Below are 20,234 nucleotides of genomic sequence, written 5' to 3' on the forward strand. Positions count from 1 at the left end.
ATGACACTTACTCGGATGGGATGGAAAGTCGCTGGGGAGTTTTAATCAGGGGAGTGCCTTGACCTAATGGAACTTTGACAAAATGACTCATTGCTGCTAAATGGAAAGTGTACTGATTACAGGTACAAGAAGGAAAGCGGGGAAGCCAGTTAGGAAATTCTGCGGGGGGCCAGGGGTACACAGGGGAGCCTAGATTAGGGCTGCATTTGTGATGATGGAGGGCAGTCAGTGAACACGTGGCCTGCTTTGGTAAAGGATCTGTTAGGATTCGTGAATGGGTTTTACACAACTTGGAGGGGGGGTGGCGGGGAGGGGCCAGGTAAGAACAACTCCAGATAAAGTCCCAGACTGGGGGCTTGGACTACAGAGATGGAGAAGAAATTTATATTTCCTGCACCCTTGAGTTCATGGTATGAGATTTATATGAGACATATTTGTGGTACACCAAGGGATTAAAAGACTCAAAACAACACTAAACAACTCAGGAATACTTACACCACAATCTCAACTTCAGTAAAACAGTGTCTCCTAGTATTATAAAAGCATCCAGAACCACTCTACGAGTCCCCGGGTCATCCTTCAACTCCCTTGCTGTCTGAAAGGAATGGCTTCATTCCTGGCTGCAAAAGGGATCTTTTCCAAAAGGCACATCGGATCGTGTCACTTCTCTGCTTAAAATTTTTCAATGGCTCCCCACTGCACTGTGGATAAAATCCAAACTTTTCATCACAGCTCACAAGGCTTTGCAGGATCAAGCCCCTGCCCGTTTCTGTAATCTCACATCCTGCTACCTTGCCATGCTCGTGACATTTTGGCCCCAACACCCTCTGATGGTCCCTAGAAGATACCAAACCCTTCTCTACCCCAGGACTTTTGCACTTGCTATTCTCGCTGCTGGCAACATTCAATTCCTAGCTCCTGGAATGGATAGCTAGCTCAGGGCTCACCTCCTCTGATGGTCTAAGTGGGTCCCCTCTTGATTTGTTTGGGGACCATAGCACACTGTCCCTTTTCTTCATGGTTTTCATTACAAAGTGTAGTGTTGTGTCTATTTCCTTTTTTACTCTCTCCCTCGCTGGAATGTAGGCCCCATATGAACAGTAAAAGTCCCTGCCTTGTTACCTGTCCTTCTGGAGTGGGAGCCACCCCCATGCCACAGCATACCTTGCCAAAGCTTCCTTTCCCAAGCACCATCAGGAAGTTAAAATCAGTCAGTTTCATTCGGTCTCTGTTCCCGTTGTTGTCAAGTTTGGATATGGTGTTGGTCGTCTTTTCTTCCGGAGCCTTGGTCCCCTGACTGATCTTGGCTCTCTGAGGGAGGAAGCACACAGAAAACATCATTAGGGTTTGAGGACACCCCTGGAGAAAGTCACAGGTAGCTGCCGCGAGCTGTGGTTCCTGGAGCTCGCCCCGTCCCCCAGTCTGCATCTCAATGAGAATCATGGCCAACATCCACTCCGCAAGCCTGAAAGCTGGGGCCCACCCTTGACACCCCTGTTTCTCGTTTGTCTGTCCTGCCTCAGCCACCACAGGAAAGAGTTCTCTCTCTAGAACTGACCTGCTTTCCATTTTCGCCACGACCTGCCATCCTGCTACACCTGGACACCCCACCTCTGTTCCCGCCTCACTGGGCTTTTCATGCAACCAGAGTGAGCTTTCGCTTCTTCATACCCAACCAGGTCACCACCTGCTTAAAATGCTTCCGTTGTGACTCCTTAGATTTGGGATAAAGGCCTCAGTGCTTTCACGGGTCTATATGGCCCAGTATGATCAGGTTCTCCAATCTCCTCACTTCTTGGACCCTTCCCTGTAATCCAGATCCATTCTCCTTTCACATCCCACTCAGGGCCTTTGCACATGCTCTTGCTGCTTTGAGGGTGGCTACTGTCTCCTCTTTGCCAACTGAGCTCCCCCTGCTTCCCATGTTCCCTTCCCTAGGGAAGCCTTTCTTGATTGTCTGTCTGGATTAAGTGTCCCTCTTTGCTTCCTTCATCCATTTCACTTCCCATTTACACTGGATGGTAACTGTTCACTTGCTTCCGCCAACACACTGGAAGCTCTGTGAAGGCACAGACTCTACCTCCACAATTCCCTAACAACTGACACAGTCTCCTGCTCTGTGGATGAGTGGATGGGTGAGGCCCATGTTGGTCCTCAGGGCAGTGGGGGAGGGTCTCGCCACTGTGAGCAGCAGAACAGTGACTCAGAACGGCAGCAGATTCCCTGCGATGAGGAGAGGAGAGGAGGTCAGGAGTGAGGTCTTGCAGACGCCAGGACTTTGTTTCTGGAGTCGCCGCTAGGGCTAGACTCCTGACTCGGGCATGGATAAGTGATCCGGATGGAGCCATGAGCTCAGGACACTCTCTACTCAGACATCCCAAACTTCAGCATCTCTCTCAAGAGATAAGGCCAAAGGCCAGAGATGTCCCTGCTCCTCTGCACGTTCTCTGATTTTGGACCTCTTCTCCTTGCATCCCCCTGGCCTCATTGCTGTTCGCTGAAAGCACCAAATACGCCCTTGCCCCTGGGCCTCTGCACTTGCTGCCCCCTGTGCCTCTGACTTCTTTCCCAGAGCGTCCTCACTTCAGATAAGACAGCCTTTCCTGTGGCCCCGGGGTGGCTCAGTTGGTCAAGCATCAGACTACTTCCAGCTCAGGTCATGATCCCAGCGTCGTGGGATCAAGCCCTACGTCGGGCTCCACGCTCAGCACAGAGTCTGCTTGTCTGTCCCCCTCCGCTCCTCTCCCTGCTCTCTCTCAAATAAGTAAAATCTTGGGGGTGGGGGACACAGCCTTTGCCAAAACCACATGCAGAAGCTCTCAGCCATCTTTATTCCCCTTATTTTTCTCCATATCCCTTATCACCATCCCACAAACCCAGTTTTCCTCGTTTCTTAATTTCTCATCTTCATCCTCACACTAGAACACAACCTCCAAGAGGTCAAGGATTTTTGTCTCTTGTTCCCCTTTCCCTGGTGTCTCGGGCAGCACCCAGCAGAGTAGGCACTGACTTGTCTTCGGTGCATGAACCTTGCTAAACCCTTTCAAGCAAATGGAGATCGGGACAGGACAGAATGTAGCTCAGGGTCCTTAGCACCATTCCTAGCATGTGGTAGGTACTCAACGAATGGCAGCTAGTATAACCGTCCAATTATTCAGTTGTCTTTTTTTTTTTTTTAAGGATTTTATTTATTTATTCCAGAGAGAGAGAAAGGTAGGGGGAGGAACAGAGGAAGAGGGAGAAGCAGACTCCACGTTGAGGATGGAGCCTGACACGGGGCTCTATTTCAGGCTCTATTTCAGGTCATGACCCAGACTGGAACCAAGAGCCTGACACTCAACTGACTGGGCCACCCAAGCGCCCCTGTTCAATTGACTTTTAAAGACCGAGAGGCAACAAATATTTTCAGATATTTTTTGAATATCAGGAAAGCGTTGTGTATTCAGAAGAAACTCATGGAGTTTCTGTGGCATGCTAGGCGGTACTCTAGATGCCGAGGGTCATTCAGGGAGAAAGACGACTGTGGATGTTCAGAGAATCCACCCCACAGCAGGGACTGGGTCCCGCATCCTGGGTCCAAAGGATAAGCAGGAGAGCTTTCCAGGCAAACAACTTGATGTCAGCAGCAGAAATAGAATTAATGGAGCAGAAAGAAAGACACACTTGAAGAAGCAGACACAGTGCAAGGCAGGTGTGGCTCGAGTTGCAGCCCAAAGACAAGCCAGACCAGGTAAACCCTCTTAAGGAGTCGGAGCTGATTCTGAGCATGAAAGGCTCGTCCCTGGGTGGCAAAGTTGGTGAAGCTCCGACTTTCGGTTTCAGCTCAGATCGTGGTCTCAGGCTCGTGACATGGAGCCCCGTGTTGGGCTCTGAGCTCAGAGAGGGGTCAGCTTGAGATTCTCTCTGTCACTCCCTCCTCAAATAAAGAAATCTTAAAAAAAAAAAAAAAAGGCTTTAAGGAGGCCATGGTATGATCATATTCCATTTAGAAGATCACCCTGGGTCCAGCGAAGAGACCCATTTGAAGGTGACTTTGAGAACCACTAGAAGGAAATGACCACAGTCGTCAAGGTGCAAGATGGCGGGACCCGACCTCGGGGGTGTCTGCAGTGTGGATGGAACAAAGTGGATGGATTTGGAGGTAGACTCATCAGAGCTGGGTGCAGCCTGGGAGAGAGGATGAGGGATGAAGGGCAAGTCCTTGGCTTCTGTGTTGGATACATGGGAGGACAGGATGGTGGCACTTTCCACTCAGAAGAAGAGCAGAGGAAAGGCGGATGTGGAGGTGTGGGCAAGAGGACAGGCGGATGTGGAGGTGTGGGCAAGAGGACGGGAAGAGCCCGACTTCGGGCATGCTGAGACTCCCGTCCCCAGTGGCCTACCCTACAAAGCTTCTCTCTCCCTCAGGATGTGCCTGTCCATTGTTGTCATCCCATCTGTGCTGCTGACAAAGCATCCACCATTTTTCTTCTTTTTGTGATTAATGTTTTACAACTTACAATGGAGGGGCACCTGGGTAGGCTTAGTCAGTTAAGTGCCTGACTCTTGACTTCAGCTCAGGTCATGATCTCAGGATCATGAGATCAAGCCCCATGTCGGGCTCTGTGCTCAGTGCAGAGTCTCCCTGGGCTTCTCTCTCCCTCTGCCTCTGCCCCTCCCCCACTCAATCTTTATCAAAAGATAAATAAATCTTTAAAAATAAAAAAAAAACTAAAAATTACATTAGATACACTGAAATGCACAAAATATCAAGCAGATAGTCCTATGAATTTGGACAAATGTATATATCCATGAACCCAAACCCCAATTTCCATCACCTTCAGAAAGTTCTCCCTGCCCCTTCCCAGCCAATCCTGCCTCCCACGAACACAATCTCTGCTCTGATTTCTATTCCTGTAGGTCAGTTTTGTTTGTCCTTGAACTTCATTAAACAGAATCAGAGTGTGTGACATAATAAGGAATATATATTTGGTCTCTGCTCTTGGTTCCTGACACAAAGCTCCTAAATCTCTTATAATTTCCTGATACGAGCATCTTTTATTCTAACGAGGAAACTCTCATTGGGCTCCTGGATGGGGGACGGTCACCTGACAGACCAAACCATGAGGAGAAGCTTGTTACTTTCAGCCCTATTTCAGGGCTGGAGACTGAGTTAATAATCGATTGCGTCTCCATGACGAAGTCTTCGTAAAAATCCCTAAACTGTGGCATTCGAAGCGCTTCCGGAATGATGAATCCTGACCCCGCGGAAGACAGAAGTTTTTCAGACCTTACCCTACGTGTCTCCTTGTCTGGCTGTTATCTGTAGCCCTTATCATATCCTTTATGTACAATAAACCAGTTTATATAAGTAAGTGTGTCCTTCAGTTCTGTGAGCTGTTCTAGCCAATTAGAGAATCTGAGGAGGGAGGTGTAGTGGGAACCCCGGATTGGCAGCAAGTCAGACAGAAGTGTGGGTGACCTGGGAACCCACCATGTGTGACCCGAGTCTGGACAGAGGCCTTAACCTGTGGGGTCTTCTCTAACTCCAGGTGTTGTCTGTGAATTAAATTGTAGGACACCCAATTGGTGTCCACAGAGGACTGGAGAATTTCTGGAAACCCACACATTTGGTGAAGATCTGTGGAAGTCTGATAGGCTTCCCTCTATGGGAGAAGTAGTCTTTTGTATCTGGCTGCTTTCACCCATGATCATGTTCGTGAAATTCACCCGTGAAACTGCCAAGCTGGTAGTCTGCCCCACTGTCTTGCTCAGTTGTTTACATTTACCCGTCCTCCTCTTCAAGGGCACTTGTGTCCTTTCCACTGTGGGGCTATTAACAGAGCTGCTGTGAACACACCCAGTCAAACAGTTTTGCCCTGAGATCTGCTGAGATTCAAGTGTCTCTGGGAGAACCAAGGATCCATATCCAGAAAGCAATGTCCTCTGTGGGTTTGAGACTGAGAAATGGTATCTGAGCTGCAGACAGAGGTCTGGGGGTCACAGACATAGAGCTGGTGGTTCAAACATGAGCTCATCAGGTAGGTCGTAAAGAAGCCAAGTGCCTAAGACAGAAGTTGTACTGTCTTTTCTGGGCCATATCTTTCCATCATCCCAAACCCTCATGTCCCAGCCCCTCGAGTCTTGCCCAGGCTGCTAAACACGTTCCCTCCTTTCTCCCCGCCCTACTGCCTTCCCTGTTCCAGGACCACATCTCCCACCTTCATTGAATCTGACTCAGGACCCACCTGGCCCACACACTGCGTTCTTCAACCTGTGCGGATCTGAATCCCCTGGTCCCCAGCCCCCATCCTAGCCCTCAGGGGGACACCCCAGGTCCCCCAGTACAGCCTGCTGGTGAGCCATGAGTAAGGGGCTCCAACTTCCCCGTTCTCCATTTGACCTTGCGTCATGGAAATTTTTTCTTTTTATCCTTCAAGGAGCAGCAAGTGGCCACCAGCTTCACCGTCCCGTACCCGCCCCCAACAACCCCATCCGGTGAGCAACCTTCTCTCCTCTGAATTCAGGACCAAAAACCCTCTTTCCACTCTCCAGCTCAATTTGCTTATTTTTTTCTCATAGGTATAGGCTATAGACCTATAATGTCTGGGCCCCCTTCGGAGCCAGAGTGTTTGTGTCCCCCTCTGTAGGTTATAATGTTTGTATCCTCCCCTCCAAAATTCACATGTTAAAATCCTATGCCACAAGGGTGATGGCATTAGGAGATGGGACCTTTGGGAGGGGATTAGGTCATGAGTGTGGAGGCCCCATGGGTGGGATCAGTGGCCTCATAAAAGAGGCCCCAGAGAGGTCCCTCAGCCCCTCCACCAAGTGAGGACACAGTGAGAAGACAGCCATCTAGGAACCAGGAAGGGGCTCCCACCAGAACACGATCAGGCTGTGGCTTTGATCTTGGATTTCCCAAGTTTACCGCCGTCCCCACCACACCCTACTGTCTGACACCAAGTTTTCCCCCTCCTTGCTATCTGTCTGGCTCCTGAAAACATTGAACCTTTGGGAGACAAGAAGCCTGTCCTTGTCCCTCTGGAAGCCCCGTTTCCCTGGGGCCTCAGGTCCAGGAGGTGTTCCGTCAAAGAGCAAACATCTTCAAATTGAGGCCCAAATTAAAATGATCCTCTATCTTGCTGGGATGGATATGTCTTTGGCAACAGGAATACTCTGATGGTTGCCTTTTTATGTCACAATGTGGAGTCCTAGAATTCAGTGCTCAAAGAGAAAGCAAATAGACTAGAGTTCTGAGCCAGGAGACCTGCGTCCTTCCAGACTGCATGGGATGGTGGCAGAGACGCCTGGGAAGCCAGTCTCCCGGGCTACTTTTCAGACGATTAGTGCCTGCCCTGGCTTCAGCTACAGACTCCTCTGCAATTAAGAGGGGCTTCTACAGGCACCCCAGGGCCCAGCAGCAGAGGCAAGGCCTCAGGAGGCTTGGAGCCCCTATAGATCCCTCCCAATCCCCAACCGGCCCTTCCAAATCCCAGAAGGAATATGTTCTGAGCTTCATTTATTCCAAGGGTGAAGCTGGTAATGACAACAGTGGCCTGACGTCGGGATGCTATGACGCACCAGATGCTGTCCTAAATGCATTCTCTCATTCGGTCCTCACATAACCTTAGAAGCTGAGAAGCATTGTGCTTCCCCCATTTTACAGATGGGGAACCGAAGGCTCAGAGAGAGAAAGGAAGTTGCCTACAGTCACTCAGCAAGGGAGTGGCAGAGCCCAACTCAAATCTAGGCAGCGTGACGCTTGAACCACCTGTATAGGACAGGGCTTCACTGCCCCGATGAGGCCCAGGTGTCCCGCCAAGACCCCCTGACACTCTTGTTTCTCTGCCTGTGACCACCTGGGCACTCGCAGCCTGGCTGCTGGAGCAGCAGAGTCCAAGAGGGCTGGGCAGGGAACTCCCCAGAGAGTGGCCACCAGGCAGCAACAGAAGCTGAGCTGGTGGACGATACTGCAGTTTCCTGCCCCACCCCGGGTTGGGACCCCCCCATTACCACCCCTAAGGCACACATTCAACTCCCAGAGTTCTCCGGTGTGCTTAAACCCCAGCTGCCCACGGGGCCAACGTGCTCCATGAAGCGCCCCCCGCTTCCCCTCTCCGCAGTGAAGCTTCCTGTGATCACCTCCCCAAGAAACTACTTGCACTTGAATCCTTGTGGTCTGTTGTGGGGTAACTCAATGCAGGGTAATGAGCGGCTAGCTCTAGGATGGCAGAGAGTTGCTTAACCTCGCTGGGACTCTGCTTCCTCATCCATAAGACCAAAAAAAAAAAAAAAAAAAAAAAAAAAAAACAACCAAAAAAAGAAAAACAACAACAGCAACAACAAAAACAGGGAGGATGATAGCATCTACCATTCAGGGGTTCTGCGAGAGTTAAATACTCTCATATTTCCGGAGCACTTAAAACAATAAAGGGCCCAGAGGAAGTACTGTATGATTTAAGAAAATTCTAAGACCGTCAGAAAACCCACTGTGAACCATCCAAAGTGGAGTTTTCCCTTTGCTGACCCAGAGACAAGCCCGTGGTCAGAAAACAAGCCCCTGGTCTGCCCCAGACGGAGCCAACCCAGACATTCTGAAATTCACCACGGGCAGCCACTGCACCAAGCTCCCCCTGCCGTGAAATTCTATTACCCCAATGCCAGCAGCTCGATTTTACCGTCACTCAGAATTTCTCCACATAAGAGGCTTGAAAGTAATTTCTGAGTCATTCCGAGTGCTAATTGGTTATTGCACAGGGATTACATTTCTCACATTCAAGGTCAACTGAAATTTCCCTGTGTGTCTGAGAACAATTCTCGGTTGGTTGGAAACATTTTTTTTTTTTTAATCAACAACTACGGTACAGAGCAATTATAATTCAGGCATAAACAAGCGTTTGTGGGCTCTCGCTAGGAATAAACGGCTGCATTTTGTTGCTTGCAGATAAAACAGTCCTTTACTCCATGCCAATAACTGGCCCGGACAAACACTATGTTCACATGGGAACTGTTCTCCTTGATATCCTGAAATGTCACCCCGGCTGCCCTAGCATGGGAGAAATCATTTTGCAAACTGAGACACCATTTTATACAAGAAAACAGTGGACTTGGGGTGTTTTTTTTGTTTTGTTTTGTTTTTTTATACCCAGGACAATACATTTTTAATGCAGCAGCAAATGGGCACAGCTTCATCAAAAAGTTGAGGGAAAGAGATGGAAGGTGTTCTCTGGAAGGACTAATCAACAGTGTCTAGTTCTTGGCTCTACTGAGTGGGATGTCCTTTTACCAGCTCATCTGGACTTGAGCTGGCTCTGCGGGAATAACCTTCCCTTGCCAAGTTCACTGGAGAAATGACTGGTAAGCCCAAGGCCAGTGTGTTCATCCCACTTGTTTCCACGAAGGGATATCCCCCTGGGTCGACCCATCACCACTAACTTGTGTGGAGGGCACAACAAGAGTCAATACTCAAGTGCTGTATCTGTCAAGTTGAGGGGCAGACTAACATGGATCTTGGGATAAATGCCAAAATCCTTGCCAAGGCCAGCACAGCCCTTCTACTATGATGACCAGCCACCTCCCCAGTATTACCCTGAACTCACCCTTTGCTCTCTCTCTCCTCTACCCACACTGATCTTCTTTAAGTTTCACATAGTTGCTACAGAACTCCCCACCACAGGGCCTTTGTACATGCCATCCTTGCTGAGTGGAATTTTCTTTTCCTCTCTCTACTCCGTTAATTTGCACTGTTGTTGCCTTAATGACACCTTCCTTGTCCTCCTGTCTCTCCCTGCCCCATATGTTCTCAGAGTTAACATGGACCTCTCTTTCATAGAACTTTACCTGGTCACAAGTTTTTTTATTTGTCTGTATGATTATTTGCTGAATAAAAATGACAATAATTTCATTTTAGCTGTTTTATACAATTTTTTTTCAGAGTTAGCAGGCCATTACTATTTATCTAGAATTGATGTTTTCCCATCAGACTCAGTATATTGAGTTTGTACAAACAAAATAATGTGTTTTCCCTTATGAAACTACTTTAAAATCACTCAATACACATATAATGAAAGACCTCAAACTCATTTTCCCCAAAACATTTTCTTTGTAAAACTAGGATGTGTCTGCAACTCTCACACAGCTGAAAACAGGGTCTCTTGCCCCACCCCCCACGAACAGAAAGAACTTAGCTGGGGTAGAAGCAGAGCCAGAGTGTAGCCCAAGATTCAGGGTCAAGGACTCTTCATTTTTGGAAGATAGACCATGGGTATTTCATGAAGTCACTAGCACAAACAATTCCATTTGTTAACAGTACAGCACCATCCCGCCGATAGATCCAACTCTAGATTCTATCCCTCAGCAAGTTTAACTCAGCCTCCAAAATAGAGCCCACTTCTATCTATTTCTTTCATTCACCATTATTACCATCCCAGGCCAAGCTATCATCAAAATGACCTGAGAATGGGCACGCCTGTGTGGCTCAGTCGGTTAAGCATCCGGCTCTTGATTGTAGTTTGGGTCATGATCTCAAGATCGTGGTATTGGGCCCCACATCAGGCTCTGTGCTCAGTGTGGAGTCTGCTTGTCCCTCTCCCTCTGCTCCCCCTTTCTATCTCTAAAATAAATAAATAAAATCTTAAAAAAAAAAAAAATGACCTGAGAAGTGAAGGAGCACTTTCGAGGAAAACTCTAAATCTAAGTGAGGACAAGGAGGAAGGAATGACTTCACAAAGCAGGATACGCTTGGTTGGGGTTTTGCAGGATGCATAGGAGTTTTCTTGGAGCCAGAAAAACACTGCAAAGGCACAGAGTCATGAAAGGCCTTGGTAGAAGGCCTTCCATAACCGGAGACACAGCATACGAGGCATATGAGACATTCTAGCAGTTTGCACTGGCGTAGAAAGAAACACAGCTCACCTCGAATTTCTGCCTCAGCTCTTCATTGCCCTCGCTTCCTTCTGGCGGCACAGGCACATTGAAGTACTCGCCTTCCTCCTGGCTCAGCAACTTGAACCTGAAGGGAGACAGGGAGACAAGACAAAGTCCATGACCTGACTTGATATTATTTCGTCGGTTACAATAAGAAAAGGAAGACTATAGACAGATTTACCTTAAAAAAATGTGTTAGGGGAGGTGTGCATGTACGTGTTTATAGCCAGGTATGCTATGTGTTTTTGTAACTATTCCACGGTTTTCAGAAAAAAATGAATATTCTGTGTCTATGCAATGTTCTGGCTCTGGCTCTGTTTCTCATCTTACACACATACACTTTTCTTAGTTCTCTCATTCAGTCGCTCAGTGCTTTATGTTTTTACCTACCTTCTGTCTGCTACGTGCCTTCTTATTCTGAAAGAATGCTATGACGATCTCCCATGGTCAGTGGATTCTTAGCACATTCTCCCAGCATCCTGGCTCTCAGCAGCATTTGGATGACTACCTCCTTGTCTCCATGATGCGGCTTTCTCTGCAGATGCCTTCCCCAAGTGCCCGGTATGACCCCCTTGAGAAATAGCATCCTTTCACAGGTATGTACATAAGCCCCAGAGTCAAACTCTGCTTGGGTTCAAATCTCCCCTCTGCCCTTGCCTCCATGGGTCCCTGGACAAGCTAGCTAGGCTCTCTGAGGCTCAATTTTTCTCATCTATAAATCGGAACAGGAGTTTTTTTTTTTTTCAAGGGCGTCTGGCTGGCTCAGTCAATAGAGCATGCAATTCTTAATCTCAGGGTCATGAGTTTGAGCCCCACGTTAGACACAGAGATTATTTAAAAAAAAAAAAGTCTTTTTCATAGAATTACTGTGGAGCTAAGATATGGTGACTCATGCAAAATGATAAGCACAGTGTCTGGCATTTAGCAAATGATAAATCATCATCATCATTACAGATATTGACATTATCCTAATAAACAAGATGGCTTTCAGTGTGTTTTTGACCACAAAGATGTTTCCATCTACTCAAAGGGAAACATGAGAGAGGGGAAAGGAAAGGACATTCCAAAGACATCCAAATCACTAGAGGGGAAAAATATCCTGGAGCTCCTCACTCCCCAAGAAAGACTTCCTAACTCAAATCCACAAATTTCATAATGATTTTTTCCTCCATTCACAAAACTTCCTCAACAGCTCCTAAAAATAGGAGGAGAAGAGATTCAAAGCAGAGGTGATAATTGGCGTTTCTATGCATCCACATTTAATATTCGGTTGTCCTTGGGGCACCTGGGTGGTTCAGTTGGTTAAGCGTCTGCCTTCGGCTCAGGTCATGATCCCAGGGTCCTGGGATGGAGCCCTACATTGGGCTCCCTGCTTGGCGGGGAGTCTGCTTCTCCCTCTGCTCCTCCCTACCTATCAAATAAATAAATAAGTCAATAAATCTTAAAAAAAAAAAACTCAATTGTCCTCTGCCCATTTTCCAAAAGAAATACAAAAATAAGAGAACATCTGTATTTTTGTTGGCAATCAAGAAGGGTGCTATCCACACAGTAGTGTCTAGGAACTCGTACAAATTAAAGTAATAAGTAAGAGAACATGGAGCAGTGGTTGGCAAACATTATTCGCCTTTGTGGATTTTGCTAAATCTGGATATTATGATCCACTTCATGGTTTTCATTATATCGTCTCCTTTTTAAATAGCATATTCCCTTTGAAAAGGAAGCCAACAGGTTACAAGTAGAAAGTAACTGTAAAAAAAAAAAAAAAACTTATGCAAATCAAGTTACCCAAGTCCAAGTAGATGGCATTGTTTACCAAAGGCTCTGAGACTTATGCCTGCCCCTCCTTGTTAAAATGGGAGCTCCGCCAGCGGCGCAAGTGAAAGAACATTAAGGGTACGGCAATACCAACTGAGACTTTCTCTTTATGATAATCTGAAGGTTGGAAGGAGCATTGGCCAAAGAAAAGCTTGGCCAGGGTACAATTCAGTATTACTAATGCCCTAACCATGTGCTATCTAAACCATGTATAGTCTAAGCCACTTTGGAAACTACTGATCAAGGGGGACCAACCAGCGGTGACTAGTCAACGGGACCCCCAGCAGAACCCCACTAACAACCCTGGGGCAGACCACCAGGGACTAGATGACAGCCACCCACTCTGATTCATATTCAGGAAGGATGGGACATGTCGTGGTGCCCTCACTATGTCTGCTGGAGCCAGTATACTGTCTCTATGGCCCTGAATAAGGACTCATGTCTGTTAGAAAAGAGAAGCAGGGACCCCTACCAACTTTGAGTTGGACAAAACCAACATGGGGGAAATGCCTCCATATAGGGCAGTAGGGCTGACTGTTTGATGTGTAGCTGTTTCCAGCTGTGGATCTCTCCAAAACGGCTATAGGGAACAGGATCCCTGTTCTGACAAAGAAAAATTCCAAAAACTACAAAGACTCCTTTCTCCCTTCATCTGATTTTGAAAAATTACAACTGGGACACTCATCATTCTTGAGCTCATCCACCTTTAAGGATGGGCAGATACAGAAAAATAACAGGATGTATGAAAAACTCAGTCAAATAAAGAAACAATGAGAAATCAGATTAAGTATCTCCCATGAAATAGAACTACTGCCAAAAGAGAGAAAATTCTAAAAAATATCTAGTTCATACTTTTAATGAGATTCAAGAAGCTAATGCATCTTTGAAAAGGGAAAAATCTGAGATTAGAAAAGGCTACTCTCAGAAGGAAAATGTAATTACTAGATTTAAAAATCCACTTGAGACCATGAACACTAAGATGGCTAATTCAGATAACAATTAGGGAACCCTAAGAAATTCTATTGTCAGTTGAACGTGATATTTATTATATTGATCAGAGTTGAACTGAATGCTTTATGTATACCATTAAGAAAAATGTATATTACCAAAAATAATATACAACATGAAAGGAGGGAATATAGCAATATATGTATCAGGAAAGACATATTATGATCCATCTTATGTAAAAAGTTCTTAGTATTCAATAAGAAAATGACAGGCAACAATCAGGACATAGTCATTTATAAATACAAACAACTGGCAATGTATAAATTAAAATATTCAATGAAATTAGTAACAAAATATATATGATAATGGAATTCTGTAAATATGTATAATTAGTAAAAAATATGTATCATCTTTGCATTATATCTTTGAAATTTACAATACCAGATGTTGACAAATGTGGGTAAAATGAAAAGTACCACGCAGCACTGAGAGTGAGAATGTAAACTGAAAAAAATTGCAGAAAGGCTTGGCAAACACTTTAATAATACACATGTTCTCAAAGCCATCAATTCCAGGATTAGGAATTTCTTAGGAAAAAATTAAAGCTTTGCACAAAGGTTTGGCTGCAAGTATGTCTACTGTAGAATTATTTTTCTAGGTAAGCACTACACATCTTATAGTAAAAATATGATTCTGGGAGCTACTGTGTGGCTCAGTTGGTTAAGCCACTGCTTTTGGCCCAGGTCATGATCCTGGAGTCCTGGGATCGAGTCCCACATCAGGCTCCCTGCTCTGCAGGGACTCTGCTTCTCCCACTGACCTCTTTCCTCTCATACTCTCTCTGTCCCTCAAAAAGAAAAAAAAAAAAAAAAAGAATATGATTCTGTAAGTTGAGGCAGATCTATAGAACAGGCCACATGAAAATGATGTTGCCCAAGGTTACTGAATTATGAGGAAAAGTGTTTATAATGCATTTTTAAATGAAAAATGAGGGCTGTGAAACAGTATGTACAGTAAGTTTTCATTTTTTGTTTCAGATACACACACAGGAGCACAGACACATACAAGCACACATAAGCAATACATACACACACACAAAAAAACCCTCTTAATGTCAACAGAGGTTATCCCTGGACAATGGGATTCTGGATAGTATTTTGCTTTCTTATTTATATTTTTCTAATAATTATTCAGTTAACAATAATTGCTAATACTTACTGAGTAATTACTATTCACCTGACACTGGGAGCTTTACTTACAGTAACTACTTTAGTATCATAACAACCCTATGACATGAATACCGCTGTTATCTCCAAATGAAGGAAAGGAGACAGAGAGGCAAAGCAACTTGCCCAGGGGTACACAGCTAGGAAATGGAGGAGCAGAGACTCTAACCCAGGAAATCTGATTCCAAAGCCTTAGGTTTTTTTTCAGTGGAGGGGTAGGATTTGTAATAAGACCAAAATGACATTATTAGTAGTAACAAAGCCTAAAGAAACCTAAATTTAAGGTAACAATGATATTAATAGTTGTCTTTTCACAAGAAGAAGAAAAGAATGAAATGGAAAAGGAAAAAACCCCTCAGAATCAGAAACTCCATGTTGGAAATGCAGCAATTATGACCATAAGCATTAAAACATTTCCCTACGGAAAAGAATAAAGAATTTTGAATTTAGGTCTATTTTGTTGTTGTTGCTGTTTTTCAATCCAGTAACATGCCACATGTTCTACCAAATGAAAGGACTGAGATTTAACATAAAAAAAATGGGCAGGATCCACTAGGCAAGAAGTATTTACCACTCTGCAACCAAAGAAGACAGGTTGAAAGGTCAATCAGATGTCCTCAATCCTTTGGCTACTCCACTTACTCTGGGAAGAAGATGAAGTTCCTAAAAGGCCCCCATGGGATCTGGTGAGCACCCCTCATCCTGCCAGTCCTTGCTCCCCACTGATACCCCTTTGGAGAACCAGCTCCAGCCACACAGGTCACTTCACTGACCCTCAGACCTAATAGGTGCACTCCTGCCTCAGGGCCTTTGCACTTGCTGCTCTCACCATCTGGGACAATCTCTCCCTAGACTTCCACAAGTTCACTCCCTCAGCTCTCTTCAGCTCTTTGCCATGTGTCATCTTTTCAGTGAGTCCTTTCCTGGGAATTATATTACATAAATTGGAGTATCACTCTCCTCCCACCCCCTGCATTCCCTATCCCTGTTTCTCATTTATTTTTCTCTATAACATTTATTTTTAATTTTTTTAAAGTAGGCTCCATGCCCAGTGTGGAGCCCAATAAGGGGTTTGAACTCATGACCCTGAGATCAAGACCTGAGCTGAGATCAAGAGTTGGATGCTTAACTGACTGAGCCACCCAACGCCCCTCTCTGTAGCATTTATCAGCTTCAAACATGCCATTTTTTACTACTCATTTTCTTTTTAACTTTGTGTATTGTTCTCCAAATAAAAAGAAACCTCTACGAACCCAAAGGTTCAGCATCTAGGTACTTGCCATGTACATTCACTGAAGAAATATCAGCAATAAGCCAAAATCATGGACAAGGAGTATTAACTGCAACAGATATAATTTTGTGTTGATAGAAGTCATTTTTTTTAAACAAGTCTTGGAGAAGGGTGCCTGGGTGGCTCAGTGGGTTAAAGCCTCTGCCTTCAGCTCAGGTTATGATCCCAGGATCCTGGGATGGAGCCCCGAATTGGGCTCTCTGCTCAGCAGGGAGCCTGCTTCCTCCTCTCTCTCTGCCTGCCTCTCTGCCTACTTGTGATCTCTATCAAATAAATAAATAAAATCTTTAAAAAATAAAATAAAATAAAATAAATCTTGGAGAGTTATATAATCAAGAATGATGCCACATATAAAGTAAAAAAAAAAAAGAAAATCAGAAATGAAAGAAGATATTCAGAAAAATGTTACTGGGAGAAACTCAATGAGCCTTGTGCATTTCGGTCAGATGAAACAAATTTAAAAAATAGGAAGGCACAAAGATCTGGATAGTAAGATGGAATTAATCAACACTGAAATGCATGACCTACGAGTAATAAATGTAATCTTTTTATGGACGTGTCCACAGAACATTCAGTAATACCAAACTAAGCTAAATTGAGAAAGAAAGTGAAAAAAGGAGAAAAAGAGAGAAGAGAAGAGAAGAGGAGAGGGGAGGAGATGAGAGGAGAGAAGAGGACATATTTTCTGACCTTAAAGTACTAACACTGCTATTTGACATTAATAATGAAAAACGAAACAAAAAGTAACACCAAAATGATTTCCAAAATGCCCAAATAAAAGCACGCTTAAAGGAAATTAGAAACACAAGTGCAGACCTTCAGCAAGCAGCAAAAACTAGAACGCGGCATATCACAGCTCAGAGGAAATCTTTATTCCCTCTGATGCTTGTTCTTTATTCTTGAAGAGCAGAGCCCGTTAAGAGAAGGAAAATAAATTAGCAAAATGTTCATCTGAAATTCACATGCAACCACCCAACAAACCCACAGAGAAGAAGAGCCAAACACAGAACTGATTCGTAAACTCATTCTTTGCAGAAAAATAAACCACAGCAAAACAGATGAACCCCTGGAAAACAAGGAGGAAGGAAAGGAGATAGCAAAAACAAATAAAATTAGAAACAAAGGAGTGGATCTGACGACAGACGCGGGGCTGGTGGCAAAGCAGCAGATGAGGGGCCTGAGGCTGGCACGCCACATCTGGGAGCTTGCACAGCTGCCCCTTTCTGCTGCGTGGTCTTCAATTACCACACAACAGAAGAGCTGGGAGAGCTCATCCCCTGCCAGATGGGGAAACTGAGTCTCGGAGATGGCATGGAACTCACCCAAGAGCCCACAAGGACAAGAATGCAAATGTCTAGAATTTGTTCCATTTACGTTCAAGACAGGTTCGCAGATGTCTTGGCCCTGAATCTTTTGGGGGGGACTTTTATCTGCAAAACCCAAAGAGGGCTTTTATTTAGCAGAAGTTCCCTCCAATACACAATTTCACAACTCGCCTGGGGGGGTGTGGGGGATGCTACAATTAGCCCTGACTCATGGAATCTTAACAGCTGAGAAGGCTGGAGTACAGAGAGGTAAACGGATTCACCTGAAGTCACAAAGCATCCATCCCCTCAGGACAGCCAAGGTCAAAGGCCTCCCATCTACCTTCAAGGCCTCTGCCAAACCCCTGTACCAGGAGGCAGAATGGGAGGGCACGTGCTTCAGCCCTAGCATTCCAGAGACCTGGACCCAAACTCAAGCACCGTCACATACGAGCTGTGTGTCCTTTCACACATTGCTTGAATGCTCTGATCCCAGGAACGACGCTCTGCCCAGAACTGGTGGGAGAATTGAAGGATGATAATGTGTACGTGCGGGGATATTTTGGACTCAGTCCTTTCGTTCCCCCTGCCCTCTGCCATTTCCAGGGAGCAGACAGGGCAGGCACCAGACCAGGAAGGGGAGGCACCTGTGGGAGAGAGCCCTGCCCGTTCGGGACTGAGGAACCACGAGAAGTGAGCAAGGATAGGGCAAAAGCAGAGGGGCCTGGCCTGTCCTTCTCTGCCCTGGGCAGAGACCTATGTGGGGGGCCACATGGGCCAGGGATATAGGGATCACTCGGACAGCACTCCTGGCCCGCATGCAGGAGGCTGAGAAACGAGGGCTCACACAGGTGGCCTGGGGAGTGGGACAAAGAAGACACCATGTGAAGGACCTCACAACTAGAGGCAACAGGCCAAGACCTGGGACTCCAGCAGGAGGCCAGAAATGATGTTCTAAACTGGGGGAGAGGGGGGATGGAGGACGGGGGGGACCCGTCCAACCTCATGGGCACGGGTTCAGGGACCAGGCAGGATCAGCCGGGCTGCAACAGTCAAGCCCAGAAGGCATACCACAGGCAAGAGGGTCCCCTTCTCACCACCAGGAGGTCACTAAAGTGCCTAAGAAAGTCTGGGTACATTACAGAAAATAAAGAGGCTAATCCTGGGTATCAATGTGTGACTCCAGAACACCTGGAAAGTGATCAGCCTGGAGCCTGGCATGCAGCTAAGAGTCACTAAGTGGTAGCTATTGCTCTAGTAATTATTATTATCATGTTCACTCTCCCGTCTCACTCAGAACCCCCCGGGGGATCATACATTCCTTATCCTTAACCTCCTTACGCCTGACTTCAAGAGGAAGGAATTTGCAGTCTGTCACTAGTGCTAATGGCAGCGCACAAAGTCAGATCATCCATATGTTAAGAAAAATTAACCCAAGGGGCGCCTGGGTGGCTCAGTGGGTTAAAGCCTCTGCCTTTGGCTCAGGTCATGATCTCAGGGTCCTGGGATCGAGCCTCACATCGGGCTCTCTGCTCCATAGGGAGCCTGCTTCCTCCTCTCTCTGCCTGCCTCTCTGCCTACTTGTGATCTCTGTCAAATAAATAAATAAAATATTTAAAAAGAAAAATTAACCCAAGTTTTTTTTTTTTATCATGAATGGATGTCGTGCTTTGTCAAATGCCTTTTATTTTTATTTATTTTTTTGCCTCTATCGAGATGATTGTATGGTTTTTATCCTTTCTCCTGTCGATGTGATATATCCCGCTGATTGAACCACCCTTGCATCCCTGGGATAAATCCCACTTGGTCATGGAGAATGATTTTTTTTTTTTTTAATGTGTTATTGGATTTGGTTTGCTAGTATTTGGTGGAGAATTTCTGTGCCTGTGTGAAATGGAAAAACGGTAAAAAGATGGCGGTGTGACCCCTTACTGTCATGCAAGGACATTTTCTAAATAGTTATCTCCTTCCCCGCTATTACCGATTAGTCTATTACTTAGAACTGTTACTTATAATCCACAAGCCAGTTAGGCCCACATGGTCTCCCAGCTCTGCAAAGACAATCATTAACTTTTCTAAGTTCTGCCCGTCTGGGGCACCTGGCTGGCTTTAGTCGGAGAAGTGTGCAACTCTTGAGCTCTGGGTGGTGAGTTCAACCCCTACGTTGGGTGTAGAGGTTCTTAAAAATAAAAGCTTTAAAAAAGAAGAAGAAAGGGGCACCTGGGTGGCTCAGGCAGTTAAGTGTCTGCCTTCAGCTCAGGTCATGATCCCAGAGTCCTGGGATCAAGCCCCCACATCTGGCTCCCTGCTCAGCCAGGAGTTTCTCCTTCTCCCCGCTTGTGCTCTGTTGCTATCTTTGTCTCTCTCTTTCTCAAATGAATAAATAAAATCTTAAATAAAATAAAATAAAAGAAGAAGAAGAAGAATAAAAGCAGTTCTTCTAGTCGTAGATGGGTCATGCCCAAGGCTGTGATTTTGTCATCCCGTTTGGCAGTCGGCTGTACCTCTAACGTACAAAGGGACTTCAGCATTCCTGCATCTCCTGGTCTACCAATCTGAGCTTCTCAAACCTCTGGAATCAGCCATTCATGTTCCTGGTCTCCCCATTCGTGAGCTAAGGAAAAATTGTGACAGATGCTCCTTACCTAATTTTTTTTCTGAGAATTCTGTTGTTAACCGTTTGTGGTCTGTGCTTTAAGACACCTTATTACTACTGTTAATTTTGTACCCACATGGCTTTCA

At 45.7% G+C, this 20,234-nt stretch overlaps 1 protein-coding gene across 2 annotated transcripts in view; it reads right to left on the reverse strand.

The window, feature by feature from the left end:
• Window positions 1-20,234, reverse strand: part of PRKCB (protein kinase C beta) — a 322,491-nt gene that overhangs the window by 84,703 nt on the left and 217,554 nt on the right. For both annotated transcript variants that reach the window (XM_032843947.1, XM_032843946.1), the window contains exons 8-9: window positions 10,897-10,993; window positions 1,165-1,311 (exon numbers count right to left, since the gene is read on the reverse strand). In XM_032843947.1, the coding sequence (XP_032699838.1) occupies window positions 1,165-1,311; window positions 10,897-10,993 (244 nt within the window). The remainder of the gene's footprint in view (window positions 1-1,164; window positions 1,312-10,896; window positions 10,994-20,234) is intronic.

This window comes from Lontra canadensis, unplaced genomic scaffold (genome assembly GCF_010015895.1).
Source record: "Lontra canadensis isolate GAN:19392208 unplaced genomic scaffold, GSC_riverotter_1.0 scaffold146, whole genome shotgun sequence".
NCBI lineage: Eukaryota > Metazoa > Chordata > Mammalia > Carnivora > Mustelidae > Lontra > Lontra canadensis.